At 46.9% G+C, this 26,105-nt stretch overlaps 7 protein-coding genes across 7 annotated transcripts; 5 read left to right on the top strand and 2 right to left on the bottom strand.

Annotated features, from left to right (window-relative positions):
- Window positions 1–594: 594 nt before the first annotated feature.
- Window positions 595–1,394, bottom strand: Pmar_PMAR020463 (hypothetical protein). Its single transcript, XM_002775440.1, has one exon. The coding sequence runs from the start codon at window positions 1,090–1,092 to the stop codon at window positions 772–774; it is 321 nt and encodes a 106-aa protein (XP_002775486.1). The 5' UTR covers window positions 1,093–1,394; the 3' UTR covers window positions 595–771.
- Window positions 1,395–1,442: 48 nt separating this feature from the next.
- Pmar_PMAR020462 (glucose transport protein, putative) lies at window positions 1,443–3,036 on the bottom strand (the record flags this gene model as incomplete). The annotated part of the gene is made up of 1 exon (XM_002775439.1): window positions 1,443–3,036. Exon 1 carries the CDS (start codon window positions 3,018–3,020, stop codon window positions 1,443–1,445), a length of 1,578 nt encoding a protein of 525 aa, XP_002775485.1. The 5' UTR covers window positions 3,021–3,036.
- Window positions 3,037–6,377: 3,341 nt separating this feature from the next.
- Pmar_PMAR020461 (glucose transport protein, putative) lies at window positions 6,378–8,807 on the top strand. Its single transcript, XM_002775438.1, has one exon. The coding sequence runs from the start codon at window positions 6,403–6,405 to the stop codon at window positions 7,978–7,980; it is 1,578 nt and encodes a 525-aa protein (XP_002775484.1). The 5' UTR covers window positions 6,378–6,402; the 3' UTR covers window positions 7,981–8,807.
- Window positions 8,808–8,991: 184 nt separating this feature from the next.
- Pmar_PMAR020460 (hexose transporter, putative) lies at window positions 8,992–11,243 on the top strand. Its single transcript, XM_002775437.1, has one exon. The coding sequence runs from the start codon at window positions 9,025–9,027 to the stop codon at window positions 10,567–10,569; it is 1,545 nt and encodes a 514-aa protein (XP_002775483.1). The 5' UTR covers window positions 8,992–9,024; the 3' UTR covers window positions 10,570–11,243.
- Window positions 11,244–14,881: 3,638 nt separating this feature from the next.
- Window positions 14,882–16,519, top strand: Pmar_PMAR020459 (myo-inositol transporter, putative; the record flags this gene model as incomplete). Its single annotated transcript, XM_002775436.1, has 1 exon — window positions 14,882–16,519. The coding sequence occupies one exon, from the start codon at window positions 14,882–14,884 to the stop codon at window positions 16,517–16,519; it is 1,638 nt and encodes a 545-aa protein (XP_002775482.1).
- Window positions 16,520–17,897: 1,378 nt separating this feature from the next.
- On the top strand, window positions 17,898–19,463 carry Pmar_PMAR020458 (facilitative glucose transporter, putative; the record flags this gene model as incomplete). Its single annotated transcript, XM_002775435.1, has 1 exon — window positions 17,898–19,463. The coding sequence occupies one exon, from the start codon at window positions 17,898–17,900 to the stop codon at window positions 19,461–19,463; it is 1,566 nt and encodes a 521-aa protein (XP_002775481.1).
- Window positions 19,464–20,892: 1,429 nt separating this feature from the next.
- Window positions 20,893–22,635, top strand: Pmar_PMAR020457 (glucose transport protein, putative). The gene has a single exon (XM_002775434.1). It carries the CDS (start codon window positions 20,945–20,947, stop codon window positions 22,418–22,420), a length of 1,476 nt encoding a protein of 491 aa, XP_002775480.1. The 5' UTR covers window positions 20,893–20,944; the 3' UTR covers window positions 22,421–22,635.
- The last annotated feature ends 3,470 nt before the right edge of the window (window positions 22,636–26,105 follow it).

Below are 26,105 nucleotides of genomic sequence, written 5' to 3'. Positions count from 1 at the left end.
GGGAAACCAAAGTGAGTTCGATCTACTATTATGCCTGTGAACTCGTATGAGCAGACAAGTTCACTGTCGGGTACTGAGAGCACTTCTCATCCACGAGGTGTAGCGAGTCGACTGGTCACCGCTGCAACGGGTTCAGGAGCGACCAGAGTCGCTGCCGCGGCGGCTATGATGTGGTTGCTCCGCCTGAGGGTTTCTGCTGGAGGCTCACTACAGCTTCGCGGAGGTGAGACTTTCCCGAAGCGAAGTGTTGAATTCGACAGTCTCAGGGCCACATATAAAAGCCAAATTTGGTGCGAGCCGTCCACTGTAAAGAACTTGATGTGGCAATGCATGTGTAGCAACAGCAAGCAACATGCCTCGTGTGGCAGTTGAATATTAGCAGCAGCATCGTGCTGCTAAGTTGACAACCTTGGATATGTTGTGTTCGTAGTTTGTGTGCTTGGATAGACAAGAATTCATGACCGATCAATTTACAACATAAGCCCGATTATCACGCTCACCACTACACCATGTGTATTCTCTAACACCTCTCCCAACACATGACCCGCCCTAAGCACGATTAGTAGTTCAACAACACAACTCGAACAGCTTCTTATACAGGTAAAACTATAAACTCAGGATACACCAAGATAAGTTTGTCAACCCCCGGCAACGGATTCTATTGGTCTGTTTGCGACGATTTCACCGTCAACTTCTCAGAAAACGAAGTTGCCTTTAACCATCACCCTCGATCTCCGACACCAGCAACGTGTTCCACGTCCTGAGCGGAATCTAAGGAAACAGTATACGGCTCAACAGGCTCAACTGAAGCGTGACCGAGAGAACTCGATCTACCTGACTGAAAGAGACCTCAACTCGAGAGGTCCGACCCCGGTCCAGTAGAACCGATGAACTAATCATAGGAACGACAGATAGTAAGTATTGGATAATATACCCAAAATGCATATATACACTAAGTAGTGCGACTGTCACTAAAAGGGTGGATACCATCAACGGAAGACAGGAACAATAAATTATACAACATGATGATATCGTCTTGATATATAGAACCAAGAGTGAAGTTCCCACCAGAACCAAGTGACAGTGCCGCATTCTCACGACGAATCACCCAAAGGAGAACACGTAGTCATGCACCACGCATGACTTACAGTTTTGGCAATCCTGCCAGATCATATAAAGTAATCACAAGAAGATAATGGAAGGTTACAGACCACTTACAATGACGACAGGTAGTAACTTCAACGAAAACGGAACACCGCGAAATCACGCATGGTCATAATAGATGTTTTTTGAGGTCCTCAACGGTAAAGAACAGACGAGACATCGACTCCCGACGAGCTTATCATCGAGAGACCACTGGGAATTTTAGTTAGAATATCCCGCTAGCTCGAAACGTCGTCGATTTAGGATCAACCGAGGCGTTTCGGTCATATCCAACGTGTTTATACCGCTGCAGAGGAAGTACGGCTCAGGGTAGAATCGCCACCAGCCTCATCCACGGAGCCGTCCGTACCAACAGCAGTAGCCTTGGCAGATTTCGCAGCTCGCTTCTGATGATACTTCCTCTCAAATTCGGCTTCAATCTGCTCGAAGGATTTACCCTTAGTCTCAGGTATGAAGAATAAGACGAAGAAGATAATTACTAGGCAGATGAATCCGAAACTCCAGAAGACACCCTGATAGGTGATAGCTTCTCGATAAGCATTCAAGCACATGGTGACAATGAACGCGAAGAGCCAGTTAACAGCAGTGGCGATGGCGGCAGCGTTACCTCTCACATCGTTGGGGAAGATCTCGGACATAATGAGCCACGGGATCGGGCCAACACCGATGGAGAAGAAGGCGATATAACAGTAGGCAGAAGCCAGAGCCAACCAGCCAACGTTAGTCAAACCGGTGACATCCTGTAGATAGAAGAAAAGACCCAACATCCACGCGGATATGCACATACCAGTAGCGGCGAAGACTAGCAACACTCTTCTTCCAGCGAGATCCATGATGCAGCAAGCAACGAATGTAACCCCAACCTGAATGGCCATAGTAACGAGAGCCATGGTCTGCATGTTGGAGATACCAGCTGCCTGGAAGATAGAAGTCTGATAGAAGATGACCGCATTGATACCCGACAACTGCTGACAGATCTGCAGCACCACACCAATGACGACCTGGATCCAGTATTTGCGAAGGCCACCAATCGCATCGTTGAAACGCTCCTTCTGAGTCCAACCAGACTTAGCCTTCTGAGCCTCGACAGTGATTTGATAAGCCTTGAGTTCATCAACAACATCCTCATCATCCTCATCGGTGCCATGGAGTCTCAACAACACCTTCTTCGCGGCATCCAATCCACGATGCTCGGCAAGCCAACGAGGAGATTCGGGGACGAGGAAAACAAAAATCCCCAATAACCCAGAAGGAATAAGATAAATCCAACTAAGCTCTCGCCAGTTGCAGAAGGTACTACTGGTCGCATTCGGATCAGTAGAGTTGGCCTGAGTCATGAAACCAAAAGCCAACGCGTAGGCAAGAAGATCACCAATAGTGACAGCCAACTGATTGGCAGCACCGAGCATACCACGAATCTTAGTGGGAGAAGCCTCACCAATGTAGGTGGGGGCAGCCACGGACTCGACGCCCACAATAATACCAACAAGAACACGCTCGAATAGTAATTGCCACGAAGTGTGGGCCAAAGCCTGCCACAGATAGCAGAGGACGAAACAAGGGGAACACCCAACAAGGCACCATTTCCTTCCGAACTTGTCGATGAGAGGGCCACCGATGAAAGCCCCAAACATGGCACCGATGTTAACGAGAGAACCGAACAAGGAAGACTCGCTCGACCCATGCAATACCCACAAATGGTCATAATCACCAATCTCAATAGGAGTACCATCAGCGGTAGTAACCGTGTTGGCCATGGTATCAATAGTCTGACCTGTGAAACCGGTCGTGAGACCAAACATCAGTGGTCCCAGAAGGACCGCTGAAACAGAAAGTAAGGCACAAACGTACTTCATATAAGAGAGAAATACAAATGCAACTGAAAACGTCACCTTTAAGCTCCCTCACACACAACTACCTCAACCTACTCTAACTCACCCACATCAACGTCATCATGCCTACTATACCTAGATGTCGTTCCCCATCTCGAAGACATATTTCTCTGATTAGAAACACAGACGTAGAGAAGCAAACCTCGCTAGGGAGACAAGGAAACACAAGCTATGCCGATCCGGTGTCGGTCTACGATACGATTGGTGTAGATTCATCACTAGCTTGCAGCTGAGCACAGTGCAGATTGTGTTCTACCACAGAGCGTTCCGAACGTACCCTGCGATATGCCCGTCGGGAATACTCGAGCGGTGCCTTCGCCAGAGGGGACACAGGTAAATCTTAGCTATGCAAACATGCACATCGCCTTTTCTCGAGATTCGGACGAATCGCTTGTGGCAGCATCGTAGGATATCCGAGGAGCGACGTAATGCAGGGTATAACAACGTGAATAGATACCCGTAGCTGCACGATCCTGTTTTTGGGTAAGCCTATTTGGGCAAGAAACTTGGCGTTCATTCAAGAGATCCCACCGAAAGGGACAATGTTGGGGACCAAATTACACAACAGCTGAGCTGAGAGGGGAGAAGTCTACAATAACAATCACGCTCAGTTGGAGGTTTCTATCGTGGTCGTTAGCGAGCGCTCACAGACTGAGGGAACCTACAAGCCAGCTCTCCGAGCTGCTACCGCACCCCGAACTGCTAGGGCAACTCGACAATTTGGTTTACAGTTAGATCATCGGACAGCGGCCACCCGGGCAACGCGGGCAGTCCAGTTAGACCGGCTTTGCCCGACGCCAAGATACCTCTCAGTCAATAGAGTGTCGCGAGGAACTAGGGTATCCGCTCAGGAAGTAGAATACCGATCCGCAGAGGTTTCGAGTACGCTCAAAAGGCAGCCGTCACAGATTCAACACATTACGAGCATTCACGATGGAGGAGGGGAAATCCTTATGAGGGGCTTCAAAATGGAGTAGTCCGCAACGCTATTCGAGATAGGCTTATTCCCGTGTCCAAGCAGGATTCGCATCATCAGGATGCTGTGATGTTACTGTGAAGTACCGCGTTCATATGTTCAAGATCCGTACTGGTGCTGCAGAAGGCGCGAAATTGGATGCTCCAATGCATAGCTGTCGAAATTAACAGTCCTACGGCGGTACTGAGGGCATTCTATCAACACAGACTCGACCCTCGCGTCAACATCGGTTGAATTTGAGTGTTCCATGGTAGAGGGGCAATTCGGAAGGCGAGCATGAGCTTGTAACTGTTGCAGTGTGGTGTATCTTTGGCATGGGAGCACTGGCATAGTTGCCCCGTGAACACGAAACTGAAGTTCTCAGGATCGAAATCGACCTCCCTAAAAGGACCAAATTGAAGGTTCCAATGTGCACTTGACGAAATTGGCAGTCCAATGAAATGAAGACTCCAGAGTCGAAGTCGGGAATTTCATCACCACGAATGTGAACCTACTATCGACCTAAGGCGAATATGAGAATTCTATGGCGAATTGGAGAGTTCTGAATGCAAATATAGCCTTTCCGTTCCGGATTAGTATGTCCAGCTTCACGCGTCCCAACGGAATTCATTGATCCAGAGACGGACTATACCTTTCAGGAATCGATTTGGCGGGTAAGGCTACCAATTCAGCGGGAAAGAAAATCACAACAAGGACGAGTACAAGGACTTCGATTGCGGGGTAGAGTTTGGATGATAACGCTTCACTCTGAGCAGCCCCATCTAACCTTTTTCTGGACTAGTTGCTCGATGACGACTCCTTCGAGGTTCATGAATGAAATGAGTGCGCGATAGAACCATTGCGACACACTGGTGACAAACTGGCCAACAACTTCCCACAAGAATCTTCGAATGCTTTTGCGCAGCGCAAAGGATTTGTTCACACATCATTGCGCAATTCTAGCAGCACGAATATTCTTGTGTGTAGGTAGAGCTCAAACCCGAAATTGATGTCCTAGTTCGTGAAATTGCATTCCCTCAGCATGAAATTGGTTTCCTTATCCGCGAAGTTGATTACCTATCAGACTCCCACCGCTAAATTGATGTCCGGGACATCAATCCACTGAATTGGTAGCCTTACTCGCCGAACGGATTTCTGAAATGTATAGATGCTCAGGTGCAGGAACTTCCTGCACCTGAGCTTCCAGGAAGTGCATAATTCGGTAGCCAATGACAGATAAAAGTGAATCAAAATTTCCAGTGCGCGACCCGAAATCGAACCAACCACCTGTTGATGAGAAGGCAAGCAAGCTAACCACCTAAACATTGTAGCCGTAACAATTCAATCTTTGCATGAGGAATTAGGAGGGAATCGAAACTCAAATATTGGGGTCGGTATGCCTCTGCTCGCCCAGGATGTGCTGTGCGCGCGTGCCAAGGAAAGGTACGAAGCATCCTCACGATGCAGTCCTTGCATGTACTGCCCATAATTGGCACAAAAATTACCCTACCACGAGTAGTGCTGCCAACTGCCTCTCCTTGAACCCTGTCATGGGGCTGTCCGATCCTCACTTGCCATGCGATCACTGATCACTGGGGAAACTACTAATCGTTTGGTTGAGTTGTCGTGACAGTTCGGGTCGCTGTAGTTGGGAGGATTGACGTGTGGTTTCCTTGAGTATGGGTGCCCTTCACCACGACCACGATAGAGTCTTCCGGCAAAACACCATCGCGACTGCGAACTTCTCCCCCTCCAACTGCTATTGTGTCATCCGTTACCCGAGATTGTCCCTTTCGGTGGGATCTCTCTCCCAAGAATGCCAATTTTGTTGCTCAAACAGGCTTACTCTGACCATCATTGGACTGTTATGAGTATTCATTCACGTAGTTATACCCCATATCACGTCGTTTATCCAATATCTCCCGGCGTTGCCACGAGTAATTGGATCAGACTTCGAGAGAGGGCGATGTGCATGCGTGCATAGCTAAAATTCGCCTCCCCTCGCTCAGAGAAGGCATCATTCGAGAAGCACTGACTGTTTCATCGTGTGAGTTCTGATATGTTAAAAAATGCTCTTTGAGGGAGTGAGACCCGCACCGTGCATAGCTGGAGAGTAGTGATGAACCTTCATCAGTCGTATCGGAGACCGACTCCGCCTGAGGGGGTATCTCTTGGACTTGGCATAGCTTGTGTTCCCCTGTCTCCCCAGAAAAGTTTGGCCCTCTACGTCTGTGTTTCTAATCAGAGAAATATGTCTTCGAGATGGGGAACGACATCTAGGTATAGTAGGCATGATGACGTTGATGTGGGTGAGTTAGAGTAGGTCGAGGTAACTGTGTGTGAGGGAGCTTAAAGGTGACGTTTTCAGTTGCATTTGTATTTCTCTCTTATATGAAGTACGTTTGTGCCTTACTTTCTGTTTCAGCGGTCCTTCTGGGACCACTGATGTTTGGTCTCACGACCGGTTTCACAGGTCAGACTATTGATACCATGGCCAACACGGTTACTACCGCTGATGGTACTCCTATTGAGATTGGTGATTATGACCATTTGTGGGTATTGCATGGGTCGAGCGAGTCTTCCTTGTTCGGTTCTCTCGTTAACATCGGTGCCATGTTTGGGGCTTTCATCGGTGGCCCTCTCATCGACAAGTTCGGAAGGAAATGGTGCCTTGTTGGGTGTTCCCCTTGTTTCGTCCTCTGCTATCTGTGGCAAGCCTTGGCCCACACTTCGTGGCAGTTGCTCTTCGAGCGTGTTCTTGTCGGTATTGTTGTTGGCGTCGAGTCCGTGGCTGCCCCCACCTACATTGGTGAGGCTTCTCCCACTAAGATTCGTGGTATGCTCGGTGCTGCAAATCAGTTGGCCTGTACTATTGGTGATCTTCTTGCCTACGCTTTGGCTTTTGGTTTCATGACTCAGGCCAACTCCACTGATCCGAATGCGACCAGTAGTACCTTCTGCAACTGGCGAGAGCTTAGTTGGATTTATCTCATTCCTTCTGGGTTATTGGGGATTTTTGTCTTCCTCGTCCCCGAATCTCCTCGGTGGCTTGCCGAGCATCGTGGATTGGATGCCGCGAAGAAGGTGCTGTTGAGACTTCATGGTACCGATGAGGATGATGAGGATGTCGTTGATGAACTCAAGGCTTATCAAATCACTGTCGAGGCTCAGAAGGCTAAGTCTGGTTGGACTCAGAAGGAGCGTTTCAACGATGCGATTGGTGGCCTTCGCAAATACTGGATCCAGGTCGTCATTGGTGTGGTGCTGCAGATCTGTCAGCAGTTGTCGGGTATCAATGCGGTCATCTTCTATCAGACTTCTATCTTCCAGGCAGCTGGTATCTCCAACATGCAGACCATGGCTCTCATTACTATGGCCATTCAGGTTGGGGTTACTTTCGTTGCTTGCTGCATCATGGATCTCGCTGGAAGAAGAGTGTTGCTAGTCTTCGCCGCTTCTGGTATGTGCATATCCGCGTGGATGTTGGGTCTTTTCTTCTATCTACAGGATGTCACCGGTTTGACTAACGTTGGCTGGTTGGCTCTGGCTTCTGCCTACTGTTATATCGCCTTCTTCTCCATCGGTGTTGGCCCGATCCCGTGGCTCATTATGTCCGAGATCTTCCCCAACGATGTGAGAGGTAACGCTGCCGCCATCGCCACTGCTGTTAACTGGCTCTTCGCGTTCATTGTCACCATGTGCTTGGATGCTTACCGAAAGGCTATCACCTATCAGGGTGTCTTCTGGAGTTTCGGATTCATCTGCTTAGTGATGATCTTCTTCGTCTTATTCTTCATACCTGAGACTAAGGGTAAATCCTTCGAGCAGATTGAAGCCGAATTTGAGAGGAAGTATCATCAGAAGCGAGCTGCGAAATCTGCCAAGGCTGCTGCTGTTGGTACGGACGGCTCCGTGGATGAGGCTGGCGAGTCTACGCTAAGCCCTACCTCCTCCTCCGCAGCCGTATAAGCACGTTGGATATGACCGAAATGTCTCCGTTGATCCTAAATCGACGACGTTCCGAACTAGCGGGATTATTCTAACTGCATATTCTCAGTGGTTTCTTGATGATAAGCTCATCGGGAGCCGATGTCTTGTCTGTTATTTACCGTTGAGGACCTCCAAAAACATCTATTATGACCATGCGTGATTTCAAGGTGTTCCGTTCTTGTTGAAGTTACTACCTGTCGTCATTGTAAGTGGTCTGTAACCTTCCATTATCTTCTTGTGATTACTTTATATGATTTGGCAGGGTTGCCAGAACTGTTGTGGCTCGTGCATGACTACGTGTTTTCCTCTGGGTGATTCGTCGTGAGAATGCGGCACTGTCACTTGGTTCCGGTGGTGACTTCATCCTTGGTCCTATACATCAAGATGATATCATTACGTTGTACAATTTATTGTTCCTGTGGTATCCACCCTTTTAGTAACAATCGCACTACTCAGTGTGTATATGCATTTTGGGTATATTATCCAATACTTACTATCTGTCGTTCCTATGATTAGTTCATCGGTTCTACTGGACCGGGGTCGGACTTCTCGAGTTGAGGCCTCTTTCAGTCAGGTAGATCGAATTCTCTCGGTCAGGCTTCAGTTGAGCCTGTTGAGCCGTATACCGCTTCCTTATATTCCGCTCAGCACGTGGAGCACGTTGCTGGTGTCGGAGATCGAGGGTGAGGGTAAAAGGCAACTTCGTTTTCTAAGAAGTTGACGGTGAAATCGTCGCTAACAGACCAATAGAATCCATTGTCGGGGGTTCAAAACTTGTCTTGGTGTATCCTGAGTTTCTAGTTTTCGCTGTACAAAAACCGTTCGAGTTGTGTTGTCGCGCACTACTAATCGTGCTTAGGGCGGGTCAGGTGTAGGGAGAGGTGTTAAAGAATACACATGGTGTCACCATCCCGGCTATCATATCCATCACCACCATGATGGTGGTGATGGATATGATAGACGGGATGCATGAAAACTGCCAATTCCTTCCTCAGTTCCCGTTTACTTGTATTTCTGTTACTTATGAAGTACGTTTGTGCTATACTTTCTGTTGGTGCGGTCCTCCTGGGTCCACTTATGTTTGGTCTCACATCTGGTTTCACTGGTCAGACTATCGACACTATGGGAAATAGTGTCACTACCGACGATGGTACTGCTATCCAGATTGGTGGTTCTGACCATTTGTGGGTCTTCGACAGCTCGAGCGAGTCTTCCTTGTTCGGATCTCTTGTGAACATCGGTGCCATGTTTGGTGCCTTCATTGGTGGTCCCCTCATTGATAGGTTTGGAAGGAAGTGGTGCCTTGTTGGTATTTCCCCCTGCTTCGTGCTCTGCTACTTGTGGCAGGCTTTGGCCCACACTTCGTGGCAGTTGCTCTTCGAGCGTGTTCTTGTCGGTATTGTTGTTGGCGTCGAGTCCGTGGCTGCCCCCACCTACATTGGTGAGGCTTCTCCCACTAAGATTCGTGGTATGCTCGGTGCTGCCAATCAGTTGGCTGTTACTATTGGCATTCTCATTGCCTACGCTTTGGGTATGGCCTTCCGGACTCAGGCTGGGTCCGTGGATCCCAATGCCGACGGTCAGACTTTCTGCAACTGGCGTGCTGTGAGCTGGATCTACCTCATCCCATCCGGTCTCCTTGGTGTCCTTGTATTCTTCGTCCCCGAATCTCCTCGTTGGCTCGCGGAGCATCGTGGATTGGATGCCGCGAAAAAGGTATTGTTGAGACTACATGGTACCGATGAGAACGATGCGGACGTAGCTGTGGAGCTCAAAGCTTACGAAGTTACCGCTGAGGCTCAGAAGGCTAAGGCTGGTATGACGCAGAAGCAGCGTTTCAACGAAGCCATATCTGGTCTTCGCAAATACTGGATCCAGGTCGTCATCGGTGTCGTGCTGCAGATCTGTCAGCAGTTGTCGGGTATCAATGCGGTCATCTTCTATCAGACTACTATCTTCCAGGCAGCGGGTATCTCTAACAAAGAAACCATGGCTCTCATTACCATGGTAGTCCAGGTCGTTGTAACCTTCATCGCCTGCTGCATCATGGACTTCGCTGGCAGGAGGGTCCTGCTGGTTGTGGGTGCTACTGGTATGTGCATATCCGCGTGGATGTTGGGTCTTTTCTTCTATCTACAGGATGTCACCGGCTTGACTAACGTTGGCTGGTTGGCTCTGGCTTCTGCCTACTGTTATATCGCCTTCTTCTCCATCGGTGTTGGTGCTATCCCGTGGCTCATTATGTCCGAGATCTTCCCCAACGACGTCAGAGGTAACGCTGCCGCCATCGCCACTGCCGTTAACTGGCTTTTCTCGTTCATTGTCACCATGTGCTTGGATGCTTACCGAAAGGCTATCACCTATCAGGGTGTGTTCTGGAGTTTCGGATTCATCTGCTTAGTGATGATCTTCTTCGTCTTATTCTTCATACCTGAGACTAAGGGTAAATCCTTCGAGCAGATTGAAGCTGAGTTCGACAAGAAGTATCATCGTAAGCATGCTGATAAAGCTAAGGTGGTCTCTGCAGTAGAGACTCCTCATAGTCCTACCACTACTGTAGATGTCTAAGCTTCCCGACGAAAAACAGCTTTTCGAATGTACCGTCCGATATGTCATCGGGTGTGATGTTCGGAAGCTGTGTTGGGATGACTTTTACGCCTCCTAATGGTGTTACGAGTAGTTCGTCGTAAACTAGCATAGACTCGCATAGATCTTCGATGCTGTTTGTATTGTGGACTCGAGGACTCCGTTGTAACTATAAAATGACCGACTACTCCATTCCGGGCGTAGCCGTTGTTCCTTATTACACTTAACTTTATTTTCTTGGTAGTACGATCTCACGTTACTACTCCGAGCATTGCCCGCCAGTACTGTAAATGATTTCCGTAACTGATGCGTGGTCTCGTCGAATGTGAGCGATACTTGGTGTTTCTACAACAGCCAGCGTCGCTTGCGCATATCAAATGAGCTCGATGTTCAGATGCTCTCCTATGACGTATTATTATTGTACTTACTTTATCATCTGAAGTGTTCTATCTCGCGTTCAAATCATCTCGCTTTGTCAAGTACCGCCTCCTCATCCTCGTTCAATGCGTTGAATACGTATTACAAGACTGAGGAGGATGGCAGAAGGTAGCTTCACTTTGTCCAGTCGCGATGTTGTCATATGTGTAGAGCAATTTGCAGTGAGTAAGAGATCTCGTCTCCCCTTGCTGTGTTGGGAAATTTCTAGTACTGGTTATACTCCAAAATGGTTGCGTTAGTCAGTTTGCTGAGATATTACTGTATCAGTGTGTCCTGTGAACTTATCGTTGAGCAACTGACGTGTCATGGTGACAGTAATTAATGCGATCGAGGAATGAGACATAGTTTTTCCAATATTCTAGCAGTGTGGTGGAAGGCTGGGATGCTCGGTTACAACGGATGTTTCGGATGGCAGGAAGTAAAAAAAGCGTATGCAATTATGCTGCGCGACGCTTCTTAGATACAGAAGGATACACTTCAGTCTAATATCAACCCGAATGCCAGGGCTATCTATCCAGTTGCCAGGCCGACTCCTATGCCAGTCCCAAGGCCAAAGTCACCGCCAAAACTTTAGGCTGGACTTCTGGCTTCTGGCCCAAAAGCCCACTCGGCGCAGCACTGCAGGGTAAACCTGCCAGGGTTGGCAAACTCCGAGCTTGGAGCTCGATGGTCTTTCAATCGGGAAAGCTAGATCCGCTCACCGCCAAGGTGACCGAGCTTCTCGCGAGAGATTCTGCTCACCAGTGCGAGGTAGATTCTCGTAGGCGCGTAGGCGCTATTGGACCCTTCAAGCTGGATGAAGGTAGCTTGCGTGACACGAAATGCGTGTCCGCTGTACTATCTGCGGCATGCATAAGTGGTCAATACCGCGCAATGAGAGATCCGCCAACTTCTACCGTATCGGTGTATTCCATTTGGGTGTATTCCCGCCTCCCAAACGGCAAAGAGATATCATAACAAGGGTGGCTGAAACGCGGAAAGGATCACGGCAAACTTTTCAGCCGAGGAAAGAGAGGAAAAAATGAGGAAAGAATGAGGAAACCAAGGAAAGGTTCCCTGTGGTCTAACGCGCGCTTCGCGCGCGCTTTCATCTCGATGTCTCGGTCTTCCTCCAATTGATTTTTGGTGGAGAGTATCGTAGACCGCAAACTTTGCGGCATAGTATCGGGACGATTGCGAAAGCAATTACATCGTAAAATCATTGCATTTCGTGTAATTTACTCCTGCCAGGAGTAAGGTACCTACCAGGAGTCTCCTGGTAATGTATCTGGCGTAATGAACCATTATACCAGTCTGGCATTGCTAGATATCTCAGCGAGTGATCACTGATCACTGATCACCAGTGATCAGTATTGATGATTATCATTAATTTAATGATTCAATGACATTAAATCATCTCATTATGAGATTCTCATATGGTATCAACTTGATACTATCAAGTCTTTCTATTGCACTGATGTTATAGTAATTAGTAGAAACTTGTTAAAAGTATTATGCCACAATATTATAGTATTTTTCAGGTTTCATGGTTCTGTGAGAACCGTTCTCGGTTTAATTCCCTTCAGTTCACACTTTGTAATGGTAGGACGTCAAGACCCCCGCGAATTCGACGCCACGCCATATTTCGACACGGAGATGCGTCAGATGCAAGCCACTCAGGGAAATACGGGTATGATAGGGCACATCGTCTTGTCTGCTAAAAGGTTGCCTTAGTTACCAGACAAGTATACAAGTGCCGCATGGATAACTGTAATACCTTCCATCTTCAGCGCAATCCCGAGCGGTTCCGGGAGCACTTCGTTGTCACTCACCGGGGAGTGGTACAGATGACGATGGGTCACGAATATGTAGCACAGTTCTTAAAGAAACTCAGAGTGGACAGGCGGCGTTCGCGGCAAAAGCGTCCCGGCGACAGAAGTACAAACCAAAAGAGCAAAATGCACGTCGACACTTATGTAGTGAGAATAGTCGCGGATCGCGAAACAAATGTGCCTAGATTGAGCTGTTTTACAGGTTCCTCAAAATAGAAGCGCCACGCCAGAACATGAGCCCGCACATGAAAGCCCAGTGGTATCCACTAAGTTTATTGGAAGAACTCCTCTTGGCGCCTTTCGGGCAACCCCTATTGACGATGAAGAATTAACACATGGTTCGGCTGCTAAGTTTGCTCTGGAGCCAGAAAAACTATACACTACCCAACGTGGCCTACTTCAAGAATTGCCTAGCGCGTCTACCAAACGGCGTCGCTCGAACACCTGGTCTACTACATCAAACGTAAGTCCGCCTGAGAAGTGGAAGCGGTCTCCCACTATTGGGATCGGTCAAACACTTCGCATTACAGACTTCTACGCATGCAAACCTATACCATCTCAAGTTGCCCAGTTTCGCCGACAGCTCTTGTCATGGGCGATAGTAGAGCTCAGCTCCGATCCTAAGACCTTGGCAAAGGCGATGAGGTCGCCGATTCTTTCCATTTTCAGCCACCCTGATCATAACCTCGCTGAAGAGGCATCTCGAGATCAGTAATCATACAAGGTCGGTTGGTATCGGTGAATCTGGTGTTGCTACCTCTAGAAGGAGCGAAGCTTTAGGCGTCGGTCGTACGGCGTACTTTGCTCTATGCGAAGGTCATAGTTATCGATGCAGGTAGTCTATAAGAAGTTTTTCATCCCGGGGACACTGTGAGCATCACAGGCTCTACAAAGAAATACATTACATTGTGATGTATTCCCTTGTAGAGCCAGGGAATCCGACGTCTTGCTGGAGCGCCCACCAGCCACGAGCTAGGTAAGGGTTGATCTCCATATCGAAGCTTCCTCGTGACCTTTCGTCTGGGCGTCGTAGAAGACCTTGAGAAGAGTCACGATTCATCGAAGGCTTGAACTTACTATTCAGGTGGCAACATATCCATTCATTCATTCTTATTACGTACCGAAGTTTATTCAATCATAGTTTGTATCTTTGTTATCTCCGTTGTTTCGAGTATCGGAATTTGATCGGCTGCTTCTAGTTTTCGCTGTTAGCTTACAAGGATTACATACAGGAATGATCTTTATTTATCAACGCATCGTTACGATTGAGTGGAGTATATTCCAGGTAAACGAACATCATTCTAGTCCAAAATACATATTGAACAGAAGAGTTGTTATTGAGTTCCAAGTATTGCCCAATCGGCACTTACCTCCTGTAACAGTATCAATGTCGATATTTGCCTCCACAAAGTGCCGATCTTTGCTTCCACAAAATGCCGAAGTCATCTTGGACATACCCTGAAATGACCTCGCGGAAAGGACTTCAAACCGATCCTAAAGATCAGAGGTTGATATGACCTACCTTATATAATCCGATTGCACCTTCCTTGTCAGACGGAGCTTATGAAGATAGTTGATGCATAACATATAGCACTGAAAAAATCCTGGTAGACTTACGAGACAGGAAACCTCATTGAATAAAGTCGAGTTGACTTGTATCAGTTGGAGCTGAGTGATAGGAGACATTCGACACAAGAATCCTTCCCCTAAGATTCTTCGAGCTGAAGAAGTCCGTATCATAGAGAGTAACGTATCTACCAGCTAATATTCCAAAGTTTGTGCCACTTGCTCCGCATTATCTGCAATCTTAGTTAGTTATGGTGAATTCCATTGACTAGGATGTACAGGTTTCATTAGTGTGAAATATCGTTCCTCGGGCTCTGGGTGGGTTTCGTGTAGTGTGTTGGTTCGTCGGTTTTCACGAGTGGTTTTAGCTACTGGCTTCTTTCGCTGATAGGAGTTGGTCTGTTGGTGTATCGCTGATATTCATAGGGCAATACGTATCTTCTCGTGCTCAGTTTTTTTTCAATTTTCTTCCGTTCGCTATGAAGTATGTTTGTGCTATCATCTCCGTGGGCGCGTCCCTTTTTGGACCATTGATGTTCGGTTTGACTTCTGGCTTCACTGGTCAAACGATTGATACTATGCAAAATGGAGTCACGATGAGTGATGGTACACCTATTCAAGTTGGCCCCGATGATCACCTTTGGGTATTCGGTAACACTACTGAAGGTTCTCTATTCGGTTCATTAGTCAACCTCGGTGCCATGGGAGGTGCTATACTGTTGGGTGGTCCTCTCATTGAGAAGTTTGGCAGGAAGTGGGTTCTGTTCGGGTGCTCCCCCTGTTTCTTACTCTGTTACGTATGGCAATCATTAGCTCATACTTCTTGGCAGCTGTTGTTCGAGCGTGTGCTCGTTGGTTTCGTTGTTGGTGTGGAGTCTGTTGTAACTCCCACGTATATTGGCGAGGTATCCCCGACTAAGATTCGTGGTGCCTTGGGTGCCTGTAACCAGTTGTCTATTACTATCGGTATTCTTATCGCCTACGCCCTTGGTATGGGGTTCAGAACGGATGCAGGCTCTACTGATCCAAACGCTAACTCGAGTACGTTCTGTCAGTGGCGTGATGTGAGTTGGATCTATCTGATACCCAGTGCCCTCCTTGGTATTTGTGTATTCTTTGTCCCTGAATCCCCTCGTTGGTTGGCTGAGCATAACCATGCCGATGCTGCCACGAGGGTTTTGTTAAGACTCCGTGGTTCTAAAACAGTTGAGGAGGATCCCGAGATTATGGAAGAGGTTAAGGCTTACGAGGCCGAGGCTGAGCAGAATGCCAAGAACGTTAAGGGTACCTGGAAGGATACCGCCATTTGGTCTTATCACGCGTTGGGTCGTGCTAAGATGCAGCTATTTATCGGAGTTATTCTGCAAGTGTTACAGCAGCTATCTGGTATTAACGCTGTTATTTTCTATCAAACTACTATCTTCCAGGCTGCAGGGTTGGATAATAAGGAGTCCATGGCTCTTGCCGTCATGGCAGTGCAAGTCATTGTCACGTTCATTGCTTGTATTGTTATGGATATGGCTGGTAGAAGATTCCTGCTCGTATTGGGAGCAGTTGGTATGTGTATAGCTGCTATTTTATTGGGTGTCTTCTTCTTCGAGCAAGATATCGATGATAATGATATTGCGTGGTTGGCTCTGTTCGCTGCCTTCTTGTATATCGCATCCTTCTCTATTGGTGTTGGTGCCATTCCGTGGTTGATCATGTCCGAAATTTTCCCCAATGAGGTGAGAGGTCTTGCAAGTTCTATCGCGAGCGCTACGAATTGGTTCTTTTCTTGGATCGTCACCATGTTCTTGGATGACTACAGGGAGGCGATTACCTATCAAGGAGTCTTCTGGAGTTTTGCCTTCATGTGTTTTGTCTTGGTTGTCTTCGTCCTGTTGTTCATCCCGGAGACTAAGGGCCGATCATTCGAAGTGATCCAGGCTTACTTTGATGAGGGTCATATAATAAACTGCCAGTGGTTGGAGAAGCGCAGAACCCGTCAAAAGCCCATGGACAGCGACGACAAGGATCAGCAGCCTGTCGAAGCCTCCAGTGATAACACCGACATGAAAGTCTCTACTGAAGGTTCTCCTTCATCCAGCCTGCAAAAGGTGGATGAGGCTGTGTAATTCATTAGTTTCTTGTGCTTGGGTCATATAACCAAGCAATTACTGTTGTATGGTAGAATTTGTGGGTAGCAGATATAGTCTATCCGGATTCTTGTTCAATTTGTTCAGTAGAGTGCATCTTATGCAATCGAATTTTCCTTACCTTAACATCCTTATAGCAACTACTACCCTCAGGTTACCTAAGTTTATCTAATCACAATTTATAGCTTTATCTTCTTCATTCTGGTGATTAAGGCTGCATCACGTTGTTCTTGCTGTCTACTTTTATACCGATTACAAAGTGAGATAATTTTATTCATCTACCTATCGTTACTGTTAGGCAGGCTTTTTTCCTGGTGAAGGAGTATCGCTCTACAATCGACTGTCTAGAATCTACATTGAATCGCAGGGTTGTTGAGTTTTGAGTATGTCATAGGTGGAATGAGCTCAAGTTAGTGCCATGTGGAAGAGACTTACTTGAGAACCGCTTAAAATGTGATTGTTGTATCCATGTGAAGTTGGCGTAATGATCAACGCGTGACGTTGGTGGTCCAGAAGTCCCGGGTGCTTTTCAATGCCCAAGTGATATTGCTGGCTCCTTCCCAGAAGGTTCTGATCCGCACCAACTGCCACCGAACAATTCAACAAATAAGTGTATGGAGTCATAGATGAGACTCGATAAGCACGAGAGAATGGAGAACCTATTTGCTGTTCTTCACTGATTTCAATGGACGATTATAACGGTTTGTAACAAGATCAGTTTCACTAACCCTTTACTGTTTCCAGGATTCACTATAATCAGCTGCACTGTATTTTGTTCCTTCGGGTCACGCGCCGAATCGCATGATGAGATGGTCACTTCACGATGAGTTTAATCAAGACACAAGATAGAGTTTTTCAGCTCCCGAATTTGTAAATTTTTCTAACCTTGGAATGGCTGGATAGGATTAAGTAAGTACCTCCTAGAATTGGAACAAGTAAATACTATGTCTCGGAACAACAGTCTCGGAAAACTCACCGGAAAATTCTCACATCAACTATCATCGCCCAAGGCTGTGTGATACGGGACATTTTGCACAGGAATCTCCCACTAAGATTCACGAAGCTGATGGATATGCTAGCTAGGATTTGCAGCTACGCGTTACTCACACAGTGTAAGTCTTCCGGTACGTTACAATTGATGGCGGCTTGATTGTGATTTTTAGGCCTTGCTCGATGATCTAAGTTATGCTAGAATGAGATCGTCGTCGAAGAATTGTTATTCTGTGTTAGTGCGTCAGTTTACGAAGTTTTTTGCTATGGTTTTGGGTGTCGGTTTATAACATTGGTAGAAGCTTGATTAGTGATTATGGTTTTCATTCCTTTTGCTCAAGGTTTTTTTAAGTTTGGCCCGTCCAAAATGAAATATCTCTGTGCGTGCCTTTCCGTGGCTGCTTCATGCCTCGGACCTCTTATGTTCGGTCTCACTCTGGGGTTCACTGGTCAGACCATTGATACCATGCAAAATAGTGTTACTACGTCTGATGGTACTCCTATTCAAGTGGGCCCCGATGATCACCTATATGTCTTCGACAACTCTCAACTGGGTTCTTTGTTCGGTTCACTAGTTAATCTTGGTGCTATGGGAGGTGCTATTCTTCTGGGTGGACCGTTCATCGAGAAGTTCGGCAGGAAGTGGGTTCTTTTGGGATGCTCTCCCTGTTTCTTGCTGTGTTACGTATGGCAGGCATTGGCACATACTGCGTGGCAACTGTTATTTGAGCGTGTGCTCATTGGTTTCGTTGTTGGTGTGGAGTCTGTTGTAACTCCCACGTATATTGGCGAGGTATCCCCGACTAAGATTCGTGGTGCCTTGGGTGCCTGTAACCAGTTGTCTATTACTATCGGTATTCTTATTGCCTACGCCCTTGGTCTGGGATTCAGGACGGACTCTGGTTCGACTGATCCTAATGCTGATTCGAGCACTTTCTGTCAATGGCGTGATGTGTGTTGGATCTATCTGATTCCCAGTGCTCTCCTTGGTATATGTATGTTTTTCGTCCCGGAATCCCCTCGTTGGTTGGCTGAGCATAATCGTGCTGATGCTGCCACTAGGGTTCTGCTGAGACTACGTGGTTCTAAAACGGTCGAGGAAGATCCCGAGATCATGGAGGAGGTGAAGGCTTATGAAGCTGAAGCTGAACAAAATAGTAAGAACGCGAAGAGTAACTGGAAGGAGACCGCCGAATGGTCCTGGCATGCTCTGGGAAAGTGTAAAATGCAACTTTTCATTGGTGTGGTTCTGCAAATTCTACAGCAGTTGTCGGGTATCAACGCTGTCATCTTTTATCAGACAACTATTTTCCAGGCAGCTGGTTTGAATGGTAAGGAGTCCATGGCTCTTGCCGTCATGGCAGTGCAAGTCATTGTCACGTTCATTGCTTGTATTGTAATGGATATGGCCGGTAGAAGATTCCTGCTCGTATTGGGCGCAGTTGGTATGTGTATAGCTGCTATTTTATTGGGTGTTTTCTTCTTCGAGCAAGATATCGATGATAATGATATTGCGTGGTTGGCCATCTTCTCCGCCTTCTTGTATATTGCTTCCTTCTCCATTGGTGTTGGTGCCATCCCATGGTTGATCATGGCTGAGATCTTCCCTAATGAAGTGAGAGGTCTTTCTGCGTCTATTGCTACCGCTGTCAACTGGTTCTTCTCTTGGATCGTCACTATGTTCTTGGATGACTACAGGCAAGCAATCACTTATCAAGGCGTCTTCTGGAGTTTTGCCTTCATGTGCATGGTCTTGGCTGTCTTCGTATTGGTATTCGTGCCCGAGACTAAGGGAAGGTCCTTTGAAGTGATCCAGGAGCACTTCAACAGCGGCAAGGTTGTGAATTGCGATTGCTTCGGTAAGAAGAAGACCGCATCCCACACGAACCCAGTAGTTGCTGCGGATGACAAAGTGATTCCGACAAACAACTAGGCTACAAAGACGTGGAATTTCAACAGTGATGCTGCTCTATGAACCATGAGAGTTCTGTCTCAGTCACGATGGAAGCTCCCTTTCATCGATGTATCAGTGATTTGCGAGCGCCAGTCGTATTTATAACTGAGATGCTGCTCTTGAACTTTATAACATGATATGTATTCTATCAACTCTATTTCGCTTTGTCTTTGTTTGTGTGTTCTCGGTTTTATTTTAGAGTCGCCCAGGTTTTCCTCAGCGGTTGATTATACTGTTCCTACTTCCTACCAAAAAGAAGTTCAAGTCAACTCGAACGATTATTTGTGTTAGTTAATCGAAGAAGGGTGGAGTATATACCGAAATACTGTTAGAAATAGGGAAACGATGACTTGGCGGGTGAAACGCAGTAGAAGCAGTCGTTGACACCAGTCCGTTATTCTATCGTAGAGCAATATACTCCTAGGCTTCTTTGAGGGGGAAGCACTTGGCTGAGATACTCTCTCAGAAGACATAATTGCACAAGTGTGTGTGCATGGCATGCGTGAATTCATTTTGTACTCTGTAGTACTTGCGGTTCGGCCAGCAGGCTAATCGCAGCGTGATGGGAGGTGTTGATCATCAGGTATGTGGTGAATAAACGTCTTCCCTTACCGCCCTTCTCTTGATGTTGAGATACTCGGAGCGGTGACATTTAGGGGTTAAATGCTGTTGGGCTTGTATCCCTTTGTTGTAACCATGCACGGGGTCTGCATACGTGAATCTGGCCTCGCGCTGCGAGGCTCGCAGTGAATCTTCATTTTGTGGGCTTCAGTGTCACGTCAGTGTCTATGGGTTTCCGACCACCGCATGCATAGTGACAGACGCACCAGCTCGGCCTGGTAACGCCGAAGGGTCCTCACATTGATTTCCATCTCGGCTGAGACTCTCATCATGAGGGCATCGCTGGCATCCTAACCATCGGTCGTTGCTGTACATAAGATGTCATCATCCTATTATGCTACACTCCACATTAGCCGTGTTGATCCAAACTTGTCACTATCCCAATTTATCACAACCAAGATTGGATGAGTCTTTAGCTGTAGTATGCTTTGGAAGTGACATATAATTGGACCCGCATTGCCAATCTTGGTTGTGACATATTTGAATTGTCACCTACGTGGATACGCAGTTTTGGATTCTGCAAGTCGAACGTGCTCTCATCCATCGAGAGAAGGGACGTCTTCTTGGATTCTCCGAGATTCCTCTGTTGGTCCTAGCACGGCATATCCATTCTTGTAGACAAAACCGGATAGAGCTGCCTATAACCCAACCAGGACACAGTCCGCAGAAATCTGTGCCGATCAGGATACTCAGTAGTTATGCAAGCGAATTAGCGAGCATGGAGTCGATGTTTATGTTGTACTCTAAGGTTCATTTGTTCAGATTCATTGATGTTTTAATAGTCAATGAGATACCTCTGTGCAGTACTCTCTGTGGCTGCATGTTTACTAGGTCCACTCATGTTTGGTCTAACTTTGGGTTTCACTGGTCAGACTATTGATACCATGCAGAATCATGTTACCACTGCCGATGGTGTCCTTATCCAGGTTGGTCCCGATGACCATTTGTATGTGTTTGATACATCTACAGAAGGTTCGTTGTTTGGGTCTCTGGTTAACTTGGGCGCTATGGGTGGTGCTATCCTATTGGGGGGTCCCTTCAGTGAGAAGTTCGGCAGGAAACGGACTTTGTTGTTGTGCTCTCCTTGCTTCGTTTTGATCTACGCGTGGCAGGCATTGGCCCACACTTCATGGCAGTTGCTGCTCGTTCGTGTTTTGGTCGGTTTCGTTGTTGGTGTTGAGTCCGTCGTGGCTCCCACCTACATCGGTGAGGTTTCTCCCACGGCTATTCGAGGGGCTTTGGGAGCGTGCAACCAGCTTTCCATCACAATCGGTGTCCTTCTCGCCTATGCTCTTGGGATGGCTTTCAGAACTGATGCCGGCTCTATTGATCCCAATGCTACCGACAGCACCTTCTGTCAGTGGCGTACTGTGAGTTGGATTTATTTGATTCCCAGTGCACTATTGGGTGTCTGCATATTCTTCGTTCCGGAATCTCCTCGTTGGTTAGCTGAGCATAGTCGTGCTGACGATGCCAAGAAGGTTCTATTGAAACTGAGAGGTTATGAGTCAGTTGAAGAGGATCCTGAGATCATGGAAGAAGTGAAGGCTTATGAGATATCAGCTGCCCATCATGCTAAGAACGCAAAGAACACCTGGAAGGAGAGTGCCTCTTGGGCTTTCAGTGCGCTTGGACAATGCAAGATGCAGTTGTTCATTGGTATTGCTTTGCAAGTCCTTCAGCAGTTCTCCGGTATCAATGGCGTTATATTTTATCAAACAACTATCTTCCAGGCTGCTGGATTAGATAACAAAGAGGCTATGGCACTTGCTGTTATGGCTGCTCAAGTGGTTGTAACTCTAATTGCTTGCATCATCATGGATATGGCGGGAAGAAGAGTTCTTTTGGTAGCGGGTGCTACTGGTATGTGTGTAGGAGCTATTCTACTGGGTGTATTCTTCTTCCTTGATGATGTTAATGATAACAGCGTCAGTTGGTTGGCCATCTTCTCTGCCTTCTTGTACATTGCTTCCTACTCCATTGGTGTTGGTGCCATCTCATGGTTGATCATGGCTGAGATCTTCCCCAATGAAGTGAGGGGTCTCTCTGCATCTATCGCCACTGGCGTTCACTTTATCTGTTCTTGGATAGTCACCATGTTCTTAGATGACTATGGAGAGGCTATAACCTACCAGGGTGTCTTCTGGAGTTTCGCCGTTGTTTGTCTTGTGACGGTCATCTTTGTTCTGTTGGTTGTTCCAGAGACAAAAGGCAAGACCTTCGAAGAGATTCGACATTACTTCAGTAGAAGAAATGGTGAGGCTGTTGAAGCTCCCGTCAATGTAGATGTCGAGAAGGCTGTTTGTTCGCAGTGAGTAAGGTATCGGCACTGAGGTAGTGCTGCTACATAACGATTTGAATAATTTCTCCTTTAAGGATAGTTTATTTTCTCTTCAAGTATGTTGAATATGGACTGTTCTCCGTTAAGATAGTGTACGTGTAATCATTCTATAAATCCGTTAACGGGCGACCAAAGGTATTTTTCATATTATAAGGTTGTTCCGAGAGACTTCTTGAGATCTACTCCCAACTTGTCATTGGATAAGTTACAAGGCTACCGAGGTGTTCTTGCTGTGTTAGTTAATCAAGTTTTGATGGGTGGAGATATCGTCGTTAAGTTGCTTGTTCAGATCGAGTTATGTAGTCGTGTGTATATAGGAGAATTCTCTCAGTTGTTACTCTCATTCTCAAGTTAGTAAGTTGCAGATCGCTTACCAGCTGTAACTTATTTGATGATAAAGTCGGTTCTTGCGTGCTCACACACAATCTCCATTACAGTGTATTTGAAGTCAGTCGGTTACAGGTAGACGTTAGATACTGATCGGCTCACTTTATTGATTTCAATCGACAGTCGGATACAGAAGCACACCAGCAACGCTATACGCATAGGCAGTACGTCAGCGCAGATCCCTCTCACATGGGCGCTTCATGTATAGTTCAAAGCTGAATCGGAATTGAAGAGAATTTTGTCTACCGAGTAATTCTAACGATTGTAGCTTCGCTATCAGAGAGCTGTATAGGTTCCATAGGAATATGTTATACGCCAGGCGTTAAAGGCCTTCACTGTGAGAATCTTGGCAAATATCTAAAGATCCCAGTGAGCTAATTTCTCGCAGGCGCTACCTCTCATCAGGTGACGTCAATGATCAAACATGTGACTTACATGTTCATTCAGTGACTGATTACACAGCATCTCCCGTGGTGCTGGAGCTACGTCAGCTATCTACAAAATCCTTTCAACACCTTTCCCGAGACAACAATGCTTTTCTTGTAGATTGACATTGATCAAGTCCGACATGACGTGTCAAGTGCTGCGATACTAGATCCCACTTCCTTTCCCCTACTTAGATTAACTCACATAGATTAGTATACTTTGCACATATGCTTGTTCTTGTGAGTACTGCTTCACTTACCATATTATGGTTTGTCTTGACGTTTCGGCCCGAATTGCGATAGGTTCGCCCGAAGTCTCGCGAAGCTCAGAGATCACTAGGGCAAGTAGTCGAGCAGATAGTATCGTTGTGATTGCTCCCCAAAAGGTTCACGATGTCATCACAAGTTAGTGCACATATATACGTGAAACAATAGACGATTCGTCAAGGTCATTGAGTAGGGAAAGGGGAAAGGCGTAAACGGTCAATAGAATTAGTGAAGTACTCGGCGGACGCCGCAGAAAAGCTAAAACAGTGTTAAACAGAGATGTGAACAGAGAAGACACCAAGAGGTTTCCTCGGCTAGCTCGCTTCGCTCGCTTGCCCTTTTTTACTTGTCACTACCCCAATCACATTCTGTCATGCACCATATAGCTTGGATTGAGCGGATTTGCTTGGATTATGGGAGGTTGCGTGGATTACCGAAAACTGCTTGGATTGATGTGTGCAGCCCTGTTTTGTGATGTCTCATCAAGGGGGGTGCGTTGCCTTATGGATGCTCATTCTGCTTTCGCTCAAGCGTTACCATTGCTGCTCCTTTTGCTGTAAATCTACTGATTCTGCGGACCATCTAGTAGATGGCATCTACTACTTTCCCCCCAGCGGGTTCTAATATACCAATCCAGCAAGTCTACGATGCCTTCACCTCTCCGACAGCGAGTTATTTAATCTCAATTGTTGCCAACGTCTTGCTTAAACGTATTTCTGCTATCAGTGAGCTGCTTCCTGATAATGAATTCCTGTACATGATTAGTACTGATGAGTGATACGCGAACACGCAGATGTAGATGTAGCTCGTTAATTAACAGTTTGAATTGAATTGACTTCAATGCTGGAAATTATAAAAAATGTTCTTGAAATATCAGTTTGTTCACCTTTTATCGGCATAATTCCGATGGATGCCTCCTAGCATTTTATCATTTTCAACCTCTCGACTCTGGACTATGAGCCATTGTTGTGAACTCCAAGACATGGACGATGATCCCAGACTGTTTAGAACGACACGCGTTGGTAAATTACAGCACCACAGAGTTGAATCGCTTAGCATACCAGAAAATTTCATCTCAAATGCAAGTCGAGATGTCATGCCGTCGCGAGATTATCTCGATAAGACCAGTGTCCCTGAAGTTCAGGGCCTGAACGACCTTGAACTGTTGCGATATGGGCTTCGTCTAACAGATGACCCATCGAGCTGGAGTCCTATCATATCTACTCGAATGGAATAAGTGGTGACCAACAGCCGAGTCGATCTCACCAATCCGTCAAAATCGAAGTTCCTTTGGTGTATCGATGAAATGAGTCGCCCCGGATGACGAAATCGATCTCACGAAGGCATATCTCGTTATGGCATAGTCGCCCCGAGTAGAAATCGATCTCACGAAGGCACACCTTGTAATGGCATAGTCGTCCTGACTAGAGGAATCGATCGCACGAGAACGTATCTTGTACTGGCATAGTTGCCCCGAATGGAGGAGTCGTTTCACGGAGGCGTACCTCGCGATATCATAGTCGCATCGACCTCACCGGGTACATGCTCCGTTTTCCCTTGATTACTACTCCAACAGTAGTCTACCATCGATGGAGTTGTTGAACCTATATCGTGAGCAGCGATATGCTATATTTTTCTACGCTAGAGTAAGCAGCGTTGTGGAAGAAATTCTGTTTAGACGACACTTCCTCATTTTGTGCTGACATTCGATCAGTCTTTTCAGTTTAGCTTCCAGTATTGTCGATTCCGCGTTGATGAGTCACTATACGTGTGCGTTTGACGGTGGTTGACGAGCTCGCCAAACAACTCATCGAAGAGGGTACAGTATATAACGGTATAGTTAGTGCTCTGTCCGGTCGGTGCGACAAGGAAAAATATGGCGTTCGGGAACGCGAACTCCTCCACCTTAGGGCGATAGAGGTCCTCAGATGAACACATTCCATTGGCCTCAATTGGGCGCTATACAGCTGATTTAGTAGGATGAACCGTAAATTATGATAATTTAATTATCGACTGAACTACCTCGCAACGGTCGACTTCCACACGGTTTAGAGTCTCTCGACTGCATTTTCGACGCAACAGGTTAACATCGGTGAGTTAGATGGTCGTTTAGTATCTCGCTGATTTGAGGAGCGCAAACTTCAGGATGTCGAAACTCGCGAACCGGAGCCCCATGGGAACCGGACCGTGATGCGTCTGTCTGACGACCGTCCACTAGAAATACGTAAATGATCACATGAGATTAATGCGAGCATGTAGGTGCTGTGTGAGGAACCCGTTAGTTGATTGAAGCACTTGCGCGCAAGTTGCGTCTCAGATCAAATTCGACTTTATACGAATGATGAGCGCACTTTCTCTGACCCGCCTTCTGGTCTGCTGGGAAGGATTGGAAGTAGTGTATCAAGTTATCTATCAGGATCTCGCAGTCATACACTGGCCAGGTGACTATCTCACGAGTGAATGAATGTCCTGGGGTGAGTGAGAGTTGTCCCGCACAAAGTCGCGCTGCTAACTGCCGTGACCTCGCTGCGAGTCTACAGCTTGGCGGGTGAAGCACAGTAGAAGGAGTCGTTGACACCA

Source organism: Perkinsus marinus (assembly GCF_000006405.1).
Source record: "Perkinsus marinus ATCC 50983 genomic scaffold scf_1104296955874, whole genome shotgun sequence".
In the NCBI taxonomy this organism is placed as follows: Eukaryota; Perkinsozoa; order Perkinsida; family Perkinsidae; genus Perkinsus; species Perkinsus marinus.
The sequence above is the reverse complement of the archived record's forward strand: the minus strand, read 5'-3'. Positions and strand labels throughout refer to the sequence as shown.

Coding starts and splice junctions, on each gene's coding strand:
- Pmar_PMAR020463 (XM_002775440.1), bottom strand. CDS start 1,092: ATGCGGCACTGTCACTTGGTTCTGGTGGGAACTTCACTCTTGGTTCTA.
- Pmar_PMAR020461 (XM_002775438.1), top strand. CDS start 6,403: ATGAAGTACGTTTGTGCCTTACTTTCTGTTTCAGCGGTCCTTCTGGGA.
- Pmar_PMAR020460 (XM_002775437.1), top strand. CDS start 9,025: ATGAAGTACGTTTGTGCTATACTTTCTGTTGGTGCGGTCCTCCTGGGT.
- Pmar_PMAR020457 (XM_002775434.1), top strand. CDS start 20,945: ATGTTTGGTCTAACTTTGGGTTTCACTGGTCAGACTATTGATACCATG.